The sequence below is a fragment of the Drosophila virilis genome, chromosome 3 (assembly GCF_030788295.1).
Source record: "Drosophila virilis strain 15010-1051.87 chromosome 3, Dvir_AGI_RSII-ME, whole genome shotgun sequence".
NCBI classification, from domain to species: Eukaryota; Metazoa; Arthropoda; class Insecta; order Diptera; family Drosophilidae; genus Drosophila; species Drosophila virilis.
In genome coordinates, this window is record NC_091545.1 from 1567863 (window position 1) to 1589367 (window position 21505).

A 21505-nucleotide genomic window follows, 5' to 3' on the forward strand; every position below is an offset into this window, starting at 1 on the left:
CATATTTATATGATTCTAATCGTTGCGGCTGTGCTACCAAAATTAGCATTTGGCTTTGCATTAAATTAATGTATTTTGCATTTATCTCAAAAAAAAGACAGCACCGCCAAATTAATCTATTATAGTTTTTTTCTTCTTCAATCAGGTTTAATACAAGTTTTTCGCTCTACACTTAAAATACATACATAAATATATAAACTTTATTTTTGTATTTGCAGCGAATCAATTGGTCGGCTACCCCCGATCCCCGATTGAATATGGTATATGGACGGGCTCTATATTAATATTGATGTCCGCATCCACTTGCGCTTTTACTGCCAACAAAACTGGCCGCAAAATAATCCGTTCCAATTAGCATTGGCCGTGAGCTGGTTTATTTTTTGTGCCTTCCTACCAATTTCTCTCATCTAAGCGCGTGCCGCCTTTTTGGTTAGTTAATTTGTAATTAGCTTTCAAAATAATTCGATTATTGCTCAATTTACATAATGCCCAAGATGAGCGTGCGCAAGTCCAGCCAAATCTTTGCCAGACTCTTTGGCAGACAGTGCCTCAAAAATATGTTGCATAACCGAAGGCGGAAAGTTGAAACTAACTCCCGTGCAAACTTGTTTGGAGTCCAAACGTACATCTAAATGAAACAGCACATATTTTTTTTATCAGTCAATCCCTTAAATAGTTTAGTTTTAGTTTTTAAGCGTCCAACTAACAACACAGAAGTCTCTGGTTCAAATTCAGCATATTTTATTTGTCTACTAAACTTAACTTAACTATTAAATACAATTTGTAGAAGGAAGGAATTTAATATGTGAGGGGGAAGACGGTAAGTTCTCTTCTAGTCAACAATATTTATTAAATATTGAAAAATAATTCCACTTAGGAAATTCGTGTATCCGAAGCAGAAGACTAAGCGACCTTCCAGAGCTTCGATAAGAGAAAGCTGATGACTGACATGAGAAAACATCAGGAATAGATCCTATTCATTTTTTGATATGTGACGAGCATGGGTAAGTATAAAAAAATGTAAATAAGAATCAGTTAAAGCCTTTATGTTTCGTAATATTTTTATTTCATGAACGAAAAGAGGAAATATTCTTATGTATATTTAACTTGCACTCCAAAATGAGTACAAGTCGATCACTTAGTGAATCATTTCAGATGAGGATTTAATGACGACGACGGAAGACGACACGACGCTGGGTCTTGTAGCGGTATCCATCATCAGCAAGGTTGCCCTGGGCAACCTGGGCGTAGCTGGCCTCATTGGCAACTGGAGCCAAGTACTCGTTGCTGGGAGCGGCGATGCCCTGGGCTTCCTGCTGCACAGGGGGCAGGTACTCGTTGGAGGGCAGCTCGTTTACATCACGACGGTGACGACGGAGGACAACGCGACGGTGGGTCTTGTAGCGGTAACCATCATCGGCAAGGTTGCCCTGGGCAACCTGGGTGTAGCTGGCCTCATTGGCAACTGGAGCCAAGTACTCGTTGCTGGGAGCGGCGATGACTTGGGCTTCCTGCTGCACAGGGGGCAGGTACTCGTTGGAGGGCAGCTCGTTTACATCACGACGGTGGCGACGGAGGACAACGCGACGGTGGGTCTTGTAGCGGTAACCATCATCAGCAAGGTTGCCCTGCTGGATTGGGGCCTCAACTGGAGCCAGGTACTCGTTGCTGGGAGCGGCGATGACCTGGGCTTCCTGCTGCACGGGGGGCAGGTACTCGTTGGAGGGCAGCTCGTTCACATCACGACGGTGGCGACGGAGGACCACGCGACGGTGGGTCTTGTAGCGGTAACCATCATCGGCAAGGGCACCCTGCTGGACACCGGAGTATTCATCAACAACGTTGGAGACTGGGGGCAGGTATTCGCTGGTGGGAGCGGCGACGATCTGGGCATCCTGCTGCACAGGGGGCAAGTACTCGCTGGTGGGCAGATGGCTGACATCACGACGATGGCGACGGTAGACGACGCGACGGTGGGTCTTGTAGTGGTATCCATCATCGGCCAACTCATGAGCGGGAGCAGCCTCCTGAATTGGAGCGGAGATGGCAATGGGAGCTGGAGCAGCAATCTGGACTGGAGCGGGAGCAGGGGCAGCAATCTGAACTGGAGCTGGGGCAGAAAACTGGACTGGAGCGGGGGCAGCAGCCTGGACGGGTGGCAGGTACTCGTTGGACGGAGCTGGGGCAGAGACCTGGACAGGGGGCAGGTACTCGTTGGAAGGCAGATGGCTCACATCACGACGGTTGCGACGGTAGACGACGCGACGGTGGGTCTTGTAGCGGTATCCATCATCAGCAAGGCTGCCCTGCTGGATTGGGGCCTCAACTGGAGCCAAGTACTCGTTGCTAGGGGCGGCGATGACCTGGGCCTCCTCCTGCACAGGCGGCAGGTAGTCGTTGGAGGGCAGCTCGTTCACATCACGACGGTTGCGACGGACCACAACGCGACGCTGGGTCTTGTAGCGGTATCCATCGGCGGCAAGGTCGCCCTGGCCAACCTGGGCGTAGCTGGCCTCACTGGCAACTGGAGCCAGGTACTCGTTGCTGGGAGCAGCAACGGTCTGGAAATCCTGCTGCACGGGTGGCAAGTACTCGTTGGAGGGCAGATGGCTGACATCAGCAGCCACAGCTGCGATCACCGCGAAAGCAACCAGGAAAAGTTTCTGTAAGATGCGAAAGATTAGTTAAAAATGTAGACCATATTCCTCTAATGCCTAATGATGATCTTCATGGCGATCTTGATGATGATCTTGATGGAGTCTGCAACTGGGAGGCGATGCTCGAAAGATTAAGCGTACCATGTTGACTGCTTGAGTTGCTTGTTCACACCAGTTAAACCGAAACTCTAATGAAGAAATACGCAGAACCTTTTGGTATTTATACAAATTCTTCTCTCTTGGCCCGCTTATTACAGAGCGGTCAGCAGCTCTTCCCTGCATTCGGCGTCGCAGTCGCTGTCGCAGTCGCAGTCGATGCCAGCGTCGACGTCGCGTCTTTGATCGCGTCTGTAAATTCGCACGGCCTGCACAAGTTCTAAGCGTCTGCGATGGCTCTAATTAACTGATTCGACTGGCGACTTGGCCAACTCGCTCAGCGTCGAGCGTGAAGCGCAACGTCGACAGCGGCAGCGGCGGCGGCAGCGACGTCGACGCCAACGCTTACATTCGCACAATAAGCTTAGCCAATTCGCTCGAACAGATTCTCTTAATTGTTTTCTTTAATCTTATGCAAAACATTTGATGGACAACACGCATACGCACACACACACACACACACACACACACACACACGCACACACACACACGCACACACACACACGCACACTCGTCTACAGTAGAAATGATTTGATTTGATTTTTGTTTTATTTTTTTTTTCATTTTAATTTTTTTGGGGGGCTTTTCATTCAAGCCGTCAAAACGCGTTCGACTTGAATTCGAAATGTGCTCCAATAAAAGTCGCCCATTGGATCAATATAATATATATACATATGTTCGAGTACTTATTATGATCATATGTTGTGTTTATTGTGCCTTGGATTATTGTTGTTATTGTTGTTCGTGTCGTCGCCGTTCATTAATCATTTAAAGGAACTGGCATTCGATTCAATCCAAAAAGATGTTCATAATAATGGCATATTTCATTTTGGTTTATCTAGTGCGTAAATTAAATGCCGGATATAATACGTTGATATTAGCCACACGTTTGCATATATTTTCCGACATATTCACACTTTGACAATATGCTGAAATTGTAAATACAAATAATGCCGAACATTTTCAAAAGACCAAGCGAAGTTGTGCCACATTTGCAAAACCCCTTCAAATTGATAGCTCGCTTTCAAATCTTTTGCAAGTTGGCTTAATTTGCTGACAATTCTTATCTACAATCTAACTACGAATCTTGAAAAAACCTAAACTATAATAAATTAAGAAAAAAAAACTATGCATATGCCACGATGAAATTTATACACTGAGAGAAACATATATAATTATGGGCTAAGGTCATTATGGCAAAGGTCATTCGAACGGGAGAAATTCTTATTTGAAGATACATAAGTAAGGAAATTTTCTATTCTATTTGCTCTGCGTGTATTTAATCTGAGGAATATTTTTATTTCCATTACATTTTGTAATTAATTCAAATTATTTATTTTTCTCTTCTTACATTCAGAATTGAAGTCGAGGATATATAATACTGAATTTTTCTCTGTGTGTATTCAATGTGAGCAATTTTCTTTTCTTTCTTTGTATTTTGTACCTAATTGAAGTAATTATTTTATTTAAAGCTTCACGTTGAATATTGAAATCAAGGATAACTTATACGGAATTTGAGAATCTTCCAGAACAACATTTAATTAAGTTTAAAGAGCAATATTTTGTGGTAAGGCAGTTTTTCTTTGTGCGTAACTAATCTGAAAAAATTTCCTAAATTTTTAAGGTATTATTTACTTAGTTCAAGTCATATATTTTCTTTTTAGATTTACATTGAACATTGACACCGAGGACACCCAGTATCGAAGTCGAAAATCGTCAAGAACAAAATTTATTTTAATTGGCGTCGATTTTCTCAGTGTGTATATCAATATATCTCAATCTTAGCAGATTAACTTCCTCTGCAGCAGCTGTACAACTATTGGCATGATTAATGATCTGTGCAAAACGAACATGAAAAGGAATTGCAAACATTTAGTGCTTTGTATTTAGATAAACTCAATGCTAAACTGTGCCATCTCGCATCAGGCTCGTTAGTGGCGCCAAGAACTAATTGGTTCCGTGCGATTGAAGGATGGGGAAGACCAAAACAGCATCCGCTCCGATGTTATATGATTCTGAGAATTGCGCCAGGTATTTAATGATCATAATTATTTATTAAATGTCTTACTGAAGGCTAGAGTACTTGAGCTCTTGATCTTGAGTGGGTGGCATTGCCACGTGATCAATTTTGTGGACTCTTTTCGTTGTTTTTTGATTTTTGGTTGAGATAAAATACAAGTTCGACTAATTGACTTGTGCTATAAACCAAATGTTATGGCCATCAAAATTTACATTTATTTTCAATGCATCCACACACATATCAATAATTAAAGTTCTTGATTTCGCATAAAACAAAGCCAAACAATGAAAAATACAAATACAAATTTGATTTCCTGTATGCGTGCAACATTTAAAAAGTGCCAGCTCTCAATTGATGTCTCGCCAAAATTTACAATCTATCGGAGCTCATTTACTAGTCTACTTTATGTGCGGCTATTCAATTTTATTCTAAACTACTTTTTCCAATTCTATTTTATTGTGTTGTGCTTGGTTCTATTCTAGCCGAATCTAGTACTGGTTCAGTTGGCCGTAAATGTTGCGACCGCCTGATGCTGGACAATAGATCAACGTCGGTAATTATTATGGCGCGAAGTTGTCTCTCATACGGCAGCAGCCCGATGAGCCGGTCCAAGCACTTAAAAGTGCCATTTCGGAATTAATGCTTATGCTGAAATGGCATAAATATGCAAATTAGTGAATGGCAGTTTGGCTCGTCCCGCCGCATCACACAGAATCGAGAACACACAAAATAATAATACAAAAGCCATCATAATGCCCATTAAACATAAAATGGTCAGCCAAAAAAGTAAAAAGAAAAAAAAAACACACACACAATAAGAAGACAAATATAGAAAAAAAGAAAAAACGTGTGTGCACATATTAACTTGTCCAGCTCCAGCTCCAGCTTAAATCAACGCATCCCATTAAAAAGTATCTGAAAGACGGCAGGGTACGTCAAACAGGGAACGAAGCTAACTAATTCGCATTCTGGTAAGACTAAGCCGACCCTTGGCTACGCTTTAACTATACTTTTCTTTTATAGTATATATATACTCTTGCCATTGGCAAAAGTGAAGCGCTCAGCGACTGTTGCCAGGCCAGGCATTATTTTTATTTGTATTTTTTTCTTGGTCTTTCTTCGGCGTCGTCGCTCTGTCTAACAGAAATCTGTTTGCTTAAATCTATGCAAATTCTATTTTAATTAATATTATTCGCATATTATAGCATTTCGAGAGGCAGCAACAGTCTCTTTTTCGCCGCTTCCTTCAAGCTATACTCACACGCGCGCCTTAATTTAGTTTTTTAATCGTATACCCTAACCAAAATGGGGGCTAACAACTTTGGCCATGCTGACTGTTAATTAAGCATGTTTTGCTGCAATAATTTTCAAATAGGCAGTACTTTATATTAATTAACACTTCAATTATCAACCTGTTTTTAGTCGGTTGGCTTAACATCTTCATTCAACGCTAACTGCGCTGTGATTTTAATAGGGTACATATGTTTGGGCTTTGTGTGGCTTACATTTTTCCATATACCTTGAAATGGATAAGAGGGAATATGCTATGGAGAAAATGCTTCCCTAGACTCCTAAAAAATATTTATGTATAAATATATAGAAGAGTTTTTTTAGACAGGCATTAAAGTATCTTAAAAACTATGACAGAGAGAAACTTTAAGTGTATGTCCTCTTAGTATAGATCAATTTTATTTAAAGGCAAGCTACCCATCTCAAAGCTTATAATAGTTTAAGAAAATAAGCTTAGAATTTAGAGATATGGTCTTCGGTCTAGAGTTATACATATTCCTTTGTGTTCCATATGTGATCCCTCAAAATTTCTAATGTATCGGATGGATTGTAATTACCGAAGTTTATCAAGAATGAATTTCCCATGAATAATGCTGGGTAATGGATATAAGAAGCACCTTCGCAGGAAAAATATATCAATAAGTAAATGAAGAGTTAATAGTTTATATTGCCTGGCTTCAGGGTACCTGCTAGTCGTGCATGGCCGACTAGAGCACTCTTAGTTATTTATTTTATTCTTTTTTGAAGTACACGTTTTAGTCTTTTATGATAAATTAAGCTTTTGTTTAAGATGCTCGTTTTTGTTGTGTTTAATTTAAATGTATGATAAATCATTCGGGAAACCAGTTTTCTTTCTCGCTTCAAATATTGTGGCAGCGACTAGAAAGTGCCGACAGCGACATGGAACTCATCTGCAGAGCGAAAAAAAAAAAACTGAGCAAAAAACTGACAAGAAAAAAAGACAAAATTCATAAATAGAATAATAATAATCGCGCACACTTCCAACACGCGGCTGGGTCATTAAAAATTCATACGCGTGGCACAAGAAATTTGGCATGTTCCTTTCAAATTGGCTTTTTTTTTGTTTTGACGTGTGATCAATAAGTGGCCGGGTGAAGAGCAGGGGCGGGGGGCTCTTGGATTCTCAAGTGAACGAGGCATCCAATTGTGCGTCTGCAATTGCCCGAGCAGAACGAATTAATCACTTGACAGTCGAATGTTGTGGCTTTTTGCTATGTTTGCGGCATGACGTAAGCCCAGGGCAGCCCTTTTGGCCAGTTCCCACAGACAACTTACAAGCTTACAAAAATAATAGCGAAAAAAAAAAGGAATATTAAACGATTAAGCGGGGCGTGCTCAATTACCGAGCCATAGAAATGGCAGCCGGCTGCGGATCATTGAACTCTCAGCCTGACGCTTGATCTCGAGCCGCACTCGTTTTGCATAGCTTAAAAAATAAATAAATAAAATAGAAATAAAATATACTTAAGGGAAAAAGCCAAAATTCGCACAGACCAAAATGTATATAACGTAAGCAGGCAACAGGCCAATTTTATGCAAAGACCCAGCTGGATGCTTTACCCGCCATAAATTAAATTAAATTAAACTTTAACATGTTAGCCACACTTTACTTAATTTCAGCTGCATTTACCTAAAATACACTGAGATTTATGGTAGCTCTTTCTTGTTCATAATTAGAAATTCGCCTTGCCAGAGGTCAGCTACCGATGAGATCGGCTCAGATAAATATCTAGACCCAAGCTAATGAACCACTCTGCATATAGATTGCTTGCAGCCACATCTACTGCTACTCCTACTGCTACTGTTACTCCTACTGCTACTGTTACTGCTTCTTTTACTGCTGACCCACAGCATCGTTAGAGACCTGAGCAGACAATGGGCAGCCGCAACCGACTATGATTTGGGAGCTCGCTGCCAAATATTTGACTTTGATGGCAAACAGAAAATAAATATTGCTTGAAATACATTGTTTGCGGGCCCGCCTAAGTTTACCAGCTATACGTTTATAGACTTGATGTATCTTATATTGGCATAATAGAAGCCCACGTTATGTAGTCTTTTCTTTAAACAGTCGATTGCCTAGATTTTATTTATATTTGGTCATATGCTCATATATATATATATATATATATATATATATATATATATATATATATATATATATATATATATATATATTTATATATATTTATTTCTATTTATTTATTTTATTTTTGACTTGTTGAATTTGCATGAGAATCGTGTCTAAATTATCGCATTAATTTATGCTGGCAATTGGTTTTTTGTGCTCATCTTCCTTTCTATTGTGTCCGAAAACTTGCATGACCTGTGTATCTATTTCCATTGAGCCGCAAATGTGTGCGTGGCTCTGAACTAGTTTCCTAAACAAACATATCTACAGTCTGACGTTTATGGCTTATTGAAGCGAGAGAGCCAAGTAAATCAAAAGAGTTGGCAAAACTATGGATGAACTTTAAAATTTCTTGGTGGTTCACGATTCGAGCCACAAGCTGGGCTTTTGATGCAATAGTTCGTGAATTGGCCAAGTGAATAAAGTAAAGGGCTTTACGTTGCGAACTAACCAACTTCTATTAGATTTTCTAGGTAGGTGCTCTAGATTTTCTTAATCGTTTATCAAAATCTTGGTTTTTAAAAGTATTCTTGAAATAATTAAATCAATCTTTGTTATATTTTTAAAAATCCGGCGCTTTGAAGAAACTATCGTAATACCAAACGCAGCTGCCATCTTACATACTTTTATAAGCTTAAAAAACAGGTATATTAAAGCACATACTTATTTTTGTTAATATTAATACGCCCGCTCTCTTGAAAATATTGCAAGCCATATATATTTTCATACAGATCTAAGGGCTAGATTTGATTTTCATTCAAAATTTTCATCCATCCTATATGGTTAGATAATTCGAATGTTTAGGATCTAAGTTATTTGCATGCGGACTGCATCAGCCCTCAAAAGTTGTATTCTATGCTTTTTTATTTATATATTTTTATTTTTGTATTTTTTATTGTATGTATTTTTGAAAAACATAGTTTGGGTTCGGTCTTAAGCCCAGCTGTTTTTTGGATAATTAGTTTGCTGTAAGCTTTGGTTCGGGATAGAAAGTATATAAGAATTTCAGATCAGAACCGGTTCGGGTTAAGCCCGTTTAAGACCTTGATTAATAATCTCATCAATCAATATTAATTATTAATTATTTATCAGACACAACAAATATGTGCCCTATAACACCTTTTTCAGTATATAGCTCAAATGTCATGTAGTCCAGTGTGAAGCTCTATTTAAAAGCTGAAACATGTACACTTAATGGAGACTTGGCTTGCAGCGAGCTTTTAAGCTGAGCTTAGCGAAAGCGGAAACGGAACTCCAATTTATATATTACGCCAAAAAGTAGGCAACATTATTTTTAATTCGTTGTGTGCTTTTGCAGCAATTGCTGTTCTATATTTTGAAATACATATAATATATAATTGACAGTTTATACGGAATCGTGAGCTCATGTAGTGTGCCTGGGATTCCGGTAGTGATACCCATCCTCGCGGTACTCCGAGGCAGCCGTCTCATGGTCGAAGCTCTTGCTGCCCTTCCGGCGAGATCCCCTGTGCTCGGGCGCTGCGTAGCTCAGCTCGGGCGAGCTGGCTGCAATGCCAATGTCTGTGGCCTCGTCATCATCGTAATAATCTCCACCATCGGCTAGGAACACGCTGCGCTGATTGCCATTCACCCGGACAAGCCGACTTTGATACGCCGGATAGCTATAGAAGTTGCCGTCGATGATGTTCGTGTCTTGCTGATTGCCCACTGCATTCGTGGGTCCCTGCAAAGCTGGTTGGCCAAACACATGGCCCCGCACCACATTGAGGCCTTGGTAATTGGAGCGACTGCGTTGACGTCCAGTGCGTCGGCGACCATTGAAACGTGCCGCAACAGCCGCAGCCTGATTTGGATTGCCATTGCCCACTGCTTGGGCTGAGGCGGGTAGCTGGCCACCGAGTGCTGGATCAAGTGGCTGTGCTCCTGCTGCCAGCTGAGCTCCCAAAACGGGATTCGCATTGCCCACAGCTGGCGCCTGACCACCTGCAGGCAGCTGGCCGCCCAAAGCTGGCGCTTGTCCTCCAGCAGCTAGCTGTCCGCCCAGCATAGGATTAAGTAAAGCTCCATTTGGAGCCACGCCTTGCTGACCAGCTGGCGCCTGGCCAGCACCAAGCTGTGCGCCCAAAAATGGACCGAATTGATTTGTATTGCCGTTGCCTGCCGCCTGAGCTGCGGCGGGCAGCTGGCCGCCAAATGCCGGATCAATCTGGATCAGCACAGAGCCGGGTCGCCGAATAACTCCACCAGCCTGTCCGCTTACCAATGGATCCTGCCCGCCAACGGCCAGCTGAGCTGCCGGAGTAAATAGGTTCTGATTACCAAATCCTTGCAAGGCGCCGCCATTTTGATTGCCAGCTGCCAGCTGAGCGCCCTGCGAAGGATCTATAAAGAGATTGTTGGCCCCATTGCCGACCCCTGCCAGGCCAAGAGCGGGTAATTGTCCGCCAGCAGCTGGAAGCCCTGCATTGGCTGCCAACTGGCCACCAGCTGGAGGCCCAGCATTTGCTGGCAACTGGCCACCAGCTTGAGGACCAGCATTCGCTGGCAACTGGCCACCAGCTGGAGGCCCAGCATTCGCTGGCAACTGGCCACCACCAACTGGCAAGGCATCGGCGCCCAGCTGAGCGCCAGCTGGGTCAACCACACGACAGCCAATGGGCGGATTTCCAGCAACTGGAGACTGGCAGTTGGGCAAAGCCGTGACAGGCAGCTGGGCGCCCGCATTGGCAGGAAGTTGGGCACCTGGTACAAGGGGATCTGTTCGAATCTGTGAACTTAGTTCGGAGTCCTGGGACTGCACATTGATCTGTGTGTGGAACACAGAGTTGGGTGCACTTGCATAGAGCACGCGGTTCGGACGCCGACGTCGCGTCACAATTTGGGAGGGAGCCGCAGTCAGGAGTTGAGCGGTGCGCAGCTGTGGTGCAACCTGCTGGTAGTGTATGTGCTTGGTCTTCAGCGCGGGCTGCTTGTCGTAGTGATGGTAATGATCGATGCGCTTGGGCTCGTGATGCTCGTCGCCCTTATGGTAGACAACGTGCTCGCTGGTGTGCTTGTCCTTGCGGAAAAAGGGTTTCAGTGCGTGCTCCTCCGGCGGCAGATAATGCTGATCCTCATCGTCCTCGTAGTCCCGGTGGTGGTGTCTGTGATGTGTCGATGGCGCAACCTCCGACAACCAACCGATCGCCAACAGGCACAGCAACAGGCTTTTGAACAGCTCCTGTGAGAGAGAAATAATAGCAACTCGTCTAGAGGCTCCAAAGTATTCCATGCTGCGCTTACCATGACAACTGTGCTGATGTGCGGATCTCCAATTCAATTATATACCAAAACTTTGTCGAATTTTGTGGAATTGCATTGCATTTCCAATGGGCGGGATTTTGTGTGGTGGAACCTGTTATCGAGCGTGAGAAATTCGTCGGGCACTTTATGTGACCCATTTGTCGTATTGAATACTCACAATTAAAATACAAACGACGCTTCTAAGACAAAGCCAGCGCCAGGCGCAATTTATGGAGCAAGCATGCGACACTCTACGAATGAAATGAGTGCACCTTTTGGAAGCAAACAAATGGTAAACCGAATCACATAGCTTAGTCTGTGTGTGGCTCCAATCTTTATATTTGCATATTTAATTTGTCATTATTCATAAGGAAAAGTAACAGAGAAAGTGCAAATTAGTGACAATTAACAATAATAGCTTATAGGTAATATCTTCTAGTACACAATATCCCTTCCACCCAGCATTTTATAGGTATTTGATTCGAGTTTATAATCGGGGTATGCTTTTTATTGCATATATTCTTGTAAATCCTTCAAGTGTGCGACTTAGGCGCGATGCCTGTAGACGCGGTGACGCACAGTTCTGTACTCGTAGCCGGAGTGAGCGACTGCAGGAGCAGAAGCAGACGCAGAGGCAGCTGCTTCATAGTTGGAATCCGAGGATTCTACAGATTGGAAGCTCTGAGCTGGAGCAGCAAAGGATTGCACGGGAGCAGAGGCAGCAGCATGATGCTGGACCTGAGCTACGGCAGCTGGTGCAGCAACATGAGCTGGGACAACAGCTGGCCGGGCAGCCTGTGGAGCAGGTGGCACATACGTCTGAACGGAAGCAGAAGCTGACTCAGCTGGGGCAAAGGACTGCACGGGAGCAGAGGCAGCTGCGTGATGGGCAGCAGGAGCTGCAGCAGGCGGCACATAAGTTCTGGTCGGAGCTGGAGCGGATGCAGCGGCATGGAAGACCGGAGCTGCAGCTGGAGCAGGAGCAGAGGCAGCTGCTGCAAAGTGATGAGCCTGAGGTGCCACAAAGGATTTCACCGGAGCCGCAACGGAGGCAGCCACAGCGGAGCCGGGAGCTGCATAATTGTAGCCCGCCTCAGCGGCTACGCACCCCACCAAAGCCAGAGCCAGGACAAAGTGCTGCTGCAAGGATGATCGATCATCTGTGGTGAGCTTTAAATCCAGAGTAAGTCCTGTAAATACATACCATATTTGAAGTTCTGTCTGCTGTTGGGCCAATAAAGCGAATAATAGCCAGTAAGCAGCCGAGAACTTCTTTTATACGTGCATTTGGCGAACGGAAGTAATGCACATCATCAATCAAAGCAGAGGCTAAATGAGGTTCTAGTCCATTAAATTTGGCACACAAATATTTTCCAAATTATCCACTAGACTCTCAAATATTCCTCATTCATTATCCATTAGACTCTAAAATATTCCTCATTCATTGCTGTCAGTCGTAATTGGAATTGCCATTCATGAATATTTATGGCTCAAACCAGATTGCACTACTCAGCACTTGACTCATTTCATTCACATAACTCCTTGAATTCATTCATTTCATATGAGTAAATTTATATAACAGGCAGAGAAAATCCTACGTTAACCCATTTAAATGAGGTAGACTATTTTTTATCAGACAATGAATTGCTGAAATAATTTCTGTCTGTCTGTCTGTGTTAACCCGTCTATCTTTTTTACATCTACAAAATAAAATGACTTGGAATATTTTCTATATATTTATTGTTGTATGTCATAAGCAGAACATGCTTATATCTTTTTTGTGTCTACATCTAAGCCCATTTTTGAAATATATCTATAAGGATTTATGTAGATAGCTATTTACATCTATCTATATCTACTTTAACTATCTGTATTTATCTATATCTCTCTATATCTATCCTACAATTATAAATCTTACCTGAGCTTTGGACTAAAGTATTTACACACTTCGCATGTTCCATTTCTGCCCTCACAGTTTCTTGAACCCATTTTCCATAGGAAAAAGGGCGTCTCGCGTCCTTAGGGTATCGGCTAGTCGGCCACTCCCGACTGGAGCACTCTTACTTTTTAACAGCAAGTTTCATTGTTATTAATTTCGATAATTAACTGGAACGTGAACCAAGTGACATAGCATACATATATAAAATGCTCTAATAAATCGAAGCGAAACGTTTATGCAAATTTCGCTAGAGCAATAGATTAATGTCCATACCAGCTCGTACGCTTGATTCATTTGTCAGAGTCTAATGTTTAAAAAAGCAAATACTATTGCATTCATATGTTTAGACAAAGGTTATTGTCTTCTTTACAAGATATCATATTTGGGCTGCGCGATCTGGCGATAAGGTTGATTAAATTTATATCTATAGATGGTTCGTTTTGTGTTTTCTCTTTATTGGTAAAATGTTAATTAAGTTGAAATAATTCTGCGTTTAAAGAATTCTTTTCGGGCGATTAGCATTTGAATATAGTTTGCGGTCTGGGTTAAACCACAAACCAGTTGACGTCGAAGACGGAATATTTTAGAATTGACCACGCAAATCAATATCGTATTGCTCCTCCAGGCCGGATGCAGCTGCCTGGGGCGGCAGATATGTGCGAGATGGCGAGGCATACTGTGGCTGGGACAGAATGGATATGGCTGGGCGTTGCACAGCAGCCGGTGGCAGATATACATTGAGGGGACGCACCACCTGCTGCACCACCGGACGCTGCACAGCCAGCTGAGGTCGCGATATATATTGCGGCTGTCCGATCTGAACGGAGGGCGACAAGTACGTGCGTTCTGGTATCGATACCACACGGCTCACCTGGCGATAGGAAGCTGCAGGTGGCAAGTAGACATTCTGTGGACGCTGCACGGTCAGCTGCGGCTGGGTGATGTATTGGGGTGGCAAGTAGGTTCTGCTCGGTATTGTAGCAACAACGCCGCCCAACAACAACACAGCCATGACAAGTATAGAACGCTGCAAAGGGGGAAAGACTTTAATATAAAATAGCTCCTAAAAGAGCAGAGCTCAGGACTCACCATGTTGCTTGCTCAAAGTGAAATAATTAAATCGTTTCCAGACTCTGGAATATTTTCATATTTATAAGACAGCTGCCCAAGCCCAAATCGCGTGTACTTAGTATACATTATGACAGAATCACAACAAATTCGCGCAATAAAATTAGTTTTAATCGTGTTTCAAAGAAGCGCAAAATTAATGTGAACAAGAAGGAACAGGCATCTCAGCACACCAAAGATAAAATACCCTTACGTATGCTTAGGAGTTTGAAGATATGTGAGGATAATTGTGATGCTTGTTTTTGCTGAGTTTGGTAAACTGAAAGACTAACATGTCTATTTATATTGATCAAGAAAATATATACTTGATATAATAATACTAAATGCTTATAATACTTAATAAATTCAGAGATGCCACCTTCTATGCGTCACACACTTCATGGCAATACTTGACTACTCTCCAAAAGGGTAACTAGAAGCAGCTCAGACAAGTCAATCGAAGCAATAAAATATAACTGTTTATTTATAATGTATATACTATATACATTCTCTTATTGTCGTATTCACATTCTTTCTCTTTATTCTAAAATTTGGGATACGTCTCATTGTTGTACAAAATTAATCGCCAGGGAGAACATAAATCGAAACCTGTTGATCGTCTAACAGTCCAGTTAACAGCCTTAGCACAGTCACAAACCGCGAATGTTAGCTGCCTGGCAGAGCAGTAAGGTGAATGTTTAATTTGTAGTTGAGAATTTATATGCGAGGCGTATACGTAATGTGGAAGAGCATTTGTTTTTCTAGCCTGGCTAGATTTTTATTACGATTAAATTATTAATGTCTGGTCTGACAGTTAACAGCTTTAGCAGAGCCACAAACCCCGTATGTTAACTACCGGTCAGCAAGGTTAAGTACATGTTAAATTTGAGGTTGATAATTTATAAGCGAGGCGTATACGTAATGTGCTCTAAGGCCGCAGAACATTTGTTTTGTCTAGCCCGGCTAGATTTTTATTACGATTAAATTATTAGTGTCTGGTCAGATATTTTATTGGTTTTTATCAGAATTTGCAAATATATATTTTGTATTCTTGTATAGTTTGTAAATTGGCTGTTTAGTTTGATTCGAAGCCCGTTTTTGTTATCGACAACATTCCTATACAAGCTTTGATTGGGCAAACAGAACAAGAATCTTTTCTAATCATGCCTTAGAATATAAATTTATGCACATTTAATACTTGAAAATTCACAAAACTAATAGAACCGGTTGCATTGAATAGATGCTTTGTATTAAATGTGCTTCCACTTGTATTTTTGTATTTCTTTAGAGCGTGGCTTTAACTTGGTTTCGTTTCGTTATGACAACGTTTTGGTAATCCAGCTCTATTTCAGGCGCTGACACAAGTCGCAGGCATTTGCATTACCATGTTTGGATATAGGCCTTACATATAGAGATACATATACTAGATATTGGGATGTCTATATGTGCTGGTGCTTCTGTTCATTTGTACAATTGTCACACCCATAAATAATTATACACTTATATGTTTTTAACTTATATTAATTTATTGTTAACAGCTTCAAACTCGTTTCATTTGTTTGGCATTTAATGTGCCGCTGCCTAATTAAATAAGCGACAACATTTTCAAACTTTTCGATGAAGTAATCGAATTGAATTTGAATATAGACTAGAATCCAGAATTAGCTTCCATTTAAATGCCGGAAATTCAGATCAAATTAATACAGTAAACAGCCGCGATTGTATTAACCAAGAAGATGATATCAAAGTTGGGGCCAGGAAAGCAAAAGTGATTGAGCTATGATGAGTAAACCCCCTCAGGGTCGGTCAGTCTCGGATTTCCAGAGTGATTAACCGTTAAACATGAGCTCTGCGGACAAATTGCTGATCAAAAGCAAGAATAAGATGAAGCAGAAGAAAAATATGCGCACAGTCGAAGCTGTCTTAAATTATGATTAATTCCAAGCAGTCGGCATATTTCGATATAAGAAATTATGAAATTCAAAGAGTGTGTGTTTCGGTTCTCATAACTTAACTAAAGTCAGCTATGCGGGGGAAATCCAACTAAAACGTGTTCTATTTTAAGCCCAAAACCGGCATGCTTTATTATGGGCAAATTTAAGCACTTAAAGCTTAGATACCCTGTAAAACGCTGTGATATATATTAGGTGATGTATATTAGGTCAAAACAGTTGAGTGCACACGAGTCTGGATGCTGCAGAAAATATATTTAAAAAAAAATTAATCAAATTTTTAAATTTATTTTCCCATTGAGCATGCCCAACGAGTAGCTTGTTGCGAGGTTTTTCGAAAAATATTAATTGTATTTTTTCGTAAATCGCAAACGTGTTTTCTTTAAGTCTTTCGTAAAACTGTATATTATGGAATACATTGATATTATTAATATTTTACACACATCGAAAACTCTTTTACAAGCCAAAAAAAGAACCAAAATCAATATAAAAAGAACTTTGGCTAAGATAGAAATTAAATATGAATAATTTATATGATATGTTGCCTTAGTTCAATGCTCGCTTAGCATTGACTGCGGCTTGATTAGTCGCCGTCGCCGTCGACGTCAGCGGTCAGCATTAAGCTTAAGACGATTCGAAGTTTTTGGCGAGGCCAATTTTAAGTTGAGTTAATTGCGTGCTAATCGAATAGCGAGCGCCCATTTATAATCTATACGCGATCCAAGTACACAATTGCCAAAAAAAATATTCATTAAGATCTGCTGCAGTCGTAGCGCGCTTGTGGGTCAAATGTGACAAGGAAAGTAGCTCGCAGAGGTCGCTTTGGGACGCGCTTCCTTTCAAACTGGTTTCACACTCTATATACTTATATGACCCACTGTTCGCGAAGGTTGCCCAAAAGGCAACCAGTTCAGGTGTGGACCTGCTTGTGAGTAATTGAGGGCCCAATTGCGTGTTCGATTACGAGAGGTTGGCGGAACTGACGCGTTCTCATACAAATTGTGTCGACGGATTCTCATAAATAAAAGATCATATAAAATCTCGGGTCTGGGCGCATTTTTATCGCTCTTGATAGCCATAAAGTGGCAAATATTTTGGTTTTATATGTGCACGTCAGGGCAGCTTCAAAAATAAAGAGCATCTCTGTTCGTTTTCACCAGAGCATAGCTGGTGGATCTGGCGATAAATAAAACTGGAATATAGGCATGAATATATGACACTTTTATGGAGTTGTCTTCTATTATAAAATTCATGTTTTAGCATATTGTTTTCGCATTAAATTATGTATAATTTGGCACACTTGCCCTTTTGGGTATTCTTATCTACTGTTTAATGAAAGCGGATTACAAATCGATTGACTGGCATCGATATTATTATTTATTATTATTATTATTATTATTATTATATTTTATTATTATTATTATTATTATTATTATTATTATTATTATTATTATTATTATTATTATTATTATTATTATTATTATTATTATTATTATAATAATTATAATTATTATTATCATTTGATTGGTATGTATCGAAATTCGTCTTAAATAACTTATCGACTATCAATTATCGATAAATGAGTATATTAAAATGGTACGATTGGAATTCACCTATCGATTAACAATTATCTCTAAAAGTTCATATATTATATAACAAAATTAAGCATTCGAGCGTTTTTATCGACTAACAAGTATCGATAAATTATGTCATTTACCTAAGAACTCCAGCCCATTTATCGATTGGAAAGTATCGATAAATGTATAGACATAAATGTTTAGACACGTATCCAAAAATTTAATATTATGTGAAGATTGGAACATATTTCTTCGGTTTTCTCAAGAAGTCGGCTAAAAGAGTATTCAGATTTCGGTGCGTCACACACTTAATAGCTGTTTGTATTTATTTAGTAAAATTTGACTGCCTGCTGATAACTCAGCGCTTCATTGTGCTTAAATCTATAACGCTGGGGATCTGCCAAAGAGCGAGCAGAATAATTTTATGAGTGTCGTTCTGTCATAGCCGGTTAACCAGCCCAATCAGGTTCGGTTAATTTTGCAGCAGCTGTTGTTGCTATTGTCGAGAAGATTCTGCTTTTGCCGAACATATTTTGGATTGGTCGAAGCTATCCTGAAACGACGTTGCCGACGTATAAATAATGTCGTTCTCTTCATCGGCAACACAGTAATATTTCAACCTTCGTGTTGTGAATTTGTAGCTGAGTAAAATGGTAAGACAAAAAAAAGCAAAAAAAAAAACAGTGACCATAACTGAGGATAATTGAGACATAAAATGATCAAAACAAGCTGCCTGTGAGGCCTTTTAAGATCACCCAATGTGCCTATAAAGATTATTGAATAGTGCTGATCGAATTATATTCGCTTGACCCGACTTACAGAAACTCCTGATCGCCTTCGCCCTGGTGGCAGCCGTCAGTGCTGACGTTTCCCATCTGTTCTCGAACAGCGACAACCTGCAAGAGGATGGATACCACTACCAGCAGCCAGCCAAGCAGTTCGTCATTGACGTGCCACAAACCTATGAGCAGCCAGCTCCCGTAGTCTATGAGAAGCCAGCTCCAGTTGTCTACCAGAAGCCCGCTCCCGTTGTCTACGAGAAGCCTGCTCCCGTTGTCTACGAGAAGCCTGCTCCCGTTGTCTACGAGAAGCCCGCTCCAGTAGTCTATGAGAAGCCCGCTCCTGTTGTCTACGAGAAGCCCGCTCCTGTTGTCTACCAGAAGCCCGCTCCCGTTGTCTACGAGCAGCCTGCTCCTGCTGGCATCCTGAAGGAAGATGGATATCATTATGGCCAGCCTGCTGTCAAATTCGAACCGACTCAGGAATATCTGCCCCCAGTCGTCCAGAAGCCTGTCTACAAGCCAGCTCCAGCTCCAGCGCCAGTTCCTGTCTACAAGCCAGCTCCAGCTCCAGTTCCTGTCTACAAGCCAGCTCCAGCTCCAGTTCCTGTCTACAAGCCAGCTCCAGCTCCTGCTCCCAAGCCAGTGATCCCAGTCGCTCCCAAGGTTGTGATCCCAGCTAAGCCCGTGAACGAGTACCTGCCCCCAGTTGTCCAGAAGCCTGTGGCTCCAGTGTACAAGCCAGCTCCAGCTCCTGTCTACAAGCCAGCTCCAGCTCCAGCTCCAGTTGCGCCTGTTTACAAGCCAGTTCCCGCTCCTGCTCCCAAGCCCGTGATCCCAGTCGCTCCCAAGGTTGTGATCCCAGCTAAGCCCGTCAACGAGTACCTGCCCCCAGTCGTCCAGAAGCCTGTCTACAAGCCAGCTCCAGTTGCGCCTGTCTACAAGCCAGCTCCAGTTGCCCCTGTCTACAAGCCAGCTCCAGCTCCAGCTCCTGTCTACAAGCCAGTTCCAGCTCCAGCTCCCAAGCCCGTGATCCCGGTCGCTCCCAAGGTTGTGATCCCAGCTAAGCCCGTCAACGAGTACCTGCCCCCTGTTGTACAGAAGCCAGTCTACCAGCCAGCTCCAGCTCCTGTCTACAAGCCAGCTCCAGCTCCAGCTCCAGTTGCGCCTGTCTACAAGCCAGCTCCAGCTCCTGTCTACCAGCCAGCGCCTGTCTACAAGCCTGCTCCGGCTCCCGTCTACCAGCCAGCTCCAGCTCCTGTCTACCGCCAGCCAGAGCCTGTTGCTCAAGGACCTAAGGGCTACAGCTACCCCAACGACCCCCAGCCATCTTTCGACTTTTAGGGACCGTTTGTTGTAATTAGAAACTATCCTCCTCTAGTATTAGACCCCTTTTTCGAATTCCTGATGAGAAGTCACTTGAAATAAAGAAATACGACCATGAAAAAAATTAATAACTTATTTATCTGCAACTAAAATCATTTTGATCATAAATGGACATCAATTTTATTTGTTAATAATTTTAATTCTCCAATTTAGTATAACGATGGAAAATTCTTCGACTGAAACATTCCCAGTCAATATTGCCTTCTTGATAGTATTATTTAAATGTTGGCAATATTTTTCTATTTGGAAACACTTTAGACTTTCACATAAATCAACCTTCAGTTTCTTAAATTTATTTTAAGACATTTTTCATTTTAGAATTTAATTAAGATAGCTGGTACTTTTTAGGAGGCTTTAGTTCTGATTAAGTTCTTCTTTTCCTTTCTTCAGATTTCATATTAATATTATATTTTTTAGCTTTGTTTTAAGGTATATTTTTTATTATTTAAAAACTGTTTCATGTTCCCATTTTTAAATTTGATTTAAATCAGTTGCTTCATCTATCTATATTACGTTTTCAAAGTTACCTTTCCTTTAGCTTTCATTTTAAATTTCCACTTCTCAACTTAGAGGAAAAGTATATCCTATCTTATTTCCTAATGTTTCGATGACTCCCATTTTTACTTATTTTCTCATAAAAAGATTTAAAATCATTTTCTTAGATTTAAATATTTACATTTTATTTCAATTGCTTTGCTTATTTTATGTGAACGAAAATATTTTTATAGGTAACTGTGCCCAACATATAGGCTTTTTATTTAAAGGAATTTTTAGTTTCCTTAGCCCACATTTATGCTACATCTTATGAAAAAATACTATTCGTCTAAAAGTATGCAGCGATGGGTATAGATGCCCATCTTGTTATACGCCAAACCGAAAGGCGGTCAACAAAATAAATATGTAAATTGATCAAAAAAAGAGCTAAGAACTGCGGCTATGAGCAGAGAGCTCATTAAAAAGGCCTGCGAGCAATTGTGGACCGAAGAGAATCTAAACAAATTTTAAGTTTTGTTAAAGTTTCTTCCAAAATCTGGTTTTCAAGTGCTGCAGAGAGTGAGAGTGTTCGATCTGCTGCTGGAGGAGGGTCAAAGGTGCAACTGTATTTGTTATCGAGAGATACGAGAGCAACAATAAAATTGTCCAGATTGACAGAGACAAATTGCTCGGCACATTAATTGAAACGGAAATGTGTTGAAGAGTGTTGTCAGCAGGTGCTTTATGGCAAG

General features: G+C 41.4%; 5 protein-coding genes across 6 annotated transcripts; 1 reads left to right on the top strand and 4 right to left on the bottom strand.

Moving 5' to 3' along the window:
* Positions 1 to 1049: 1049 nt before the first annotated feature.
* On the bottom strand, positions 1050 to 2956 carry LOC6636586 (titin homolog). The gene is made up of 2 exons (XM_002059987.4): positions 2799 to 2956; positions 1050 to 2663 (listed from the first exon to the last, which is right to left on the bottom strand). The coding sequence occupies exons 1-2, from the start codon at positions 2937 to 2939 to the stop codon at positions 1164 to 1166; spliced, it is 1641 nt and encodes a 546-aa protein (XP_002060023.3). The 5' UTR covers positions 2940 to 2956; the 3' UTR covers positions 1050 to 1163.
* Positions 2957 to 9586: 6630 nt separating this feature from the next.
* On the bottom strand, positions 9587 to 11528 carry LOC6636585 (ubiquitin-binding protein Rv1468c). Its single transcript, XM_002059986.3, has one exon. It carries the CDS (start codon positions 11526 to 11528, stop codon positions 9660 to 9662), a length of 1869 nt encoding a protein of 622 aa, XP_002060022.2. The 3' UTR covers positions 9587 to 9659.
* A 343-nt stretch (positions 11529 to 11871) lies between these two features.
* Positions 11872 to 12812, bottom strand: LOC6636614 (cuticle protein 16.5). The gene is made up of 2 exons (XM_070208383.1): positions 12744 to 12812; positions 11872 to 12679 (listed from the first exon to the last, which is right to left on the bottom strand). Exons 1-2 carry the CDS (start codon positions 12744 to 12746, stop codon positions 12086 to 12088), a joined length of 597 nt encoding a protein of 198 aa, XP_070064484.1. The 5' UTR covers positions 12747 to 12812; the 3' UTR covers positions 11872 to 12085.
* Positions 12813 to 13925: 1113 nt separating this feature from the next.
* LOC138911124 (uncharacterized) lies at positions 13926 to 14712 on the bottom strand. Its single transcript, XM_070208516.1, has 2 exons — positions 14568 to 14712; positions 13926 to 14505 (listed from the first exon to the last, which is right to left on the bottom strand). Exons 1-2 carry the CDS (start codon positions 14568 to 14570, stop codon positions 14062 to 14064), a joined length of 447 nt encoding a protein of 148 aa, XP_070064617.1. The 5' UTR covers positions 14571 to 14712; the 3' UTR covers positions 13926 to 14061.
* A 3897-nt stretch (positions 14713 to 18609) lies between these two features.
* On the top strand, positions 18610 to 20354 carry LOC6636613 (uncharacterized). Of its 2 annotated transcripts, XM_070208362.1 has the most exons (3): positions 18610 to 18767; positions 18936 to 19433; positions 19464 to 20354. In XM_070208362.1, exons 1-3 carry the CDS (start codon positions 18765 to 18767, stop codon positions 20235 to 20237), a joined length of 1275 nt encoding a protein of 424 aa, XP_070064463.1. In that variant the 5' UTR covers positions 18610 to 18764; the 3' UTR covers positions 20238 to 20354. The 2 variants fall into 2 exon arrangements, with proteins under 2 accessions (XP_070064463.1, XP_070064462.1); XM_070208361.1 differs by having other exon boundaries at positions 18936 to 20354.
* The last annotated feature ends 1151 nt before the right edge of the window (positions 20355 to 21505 follow it).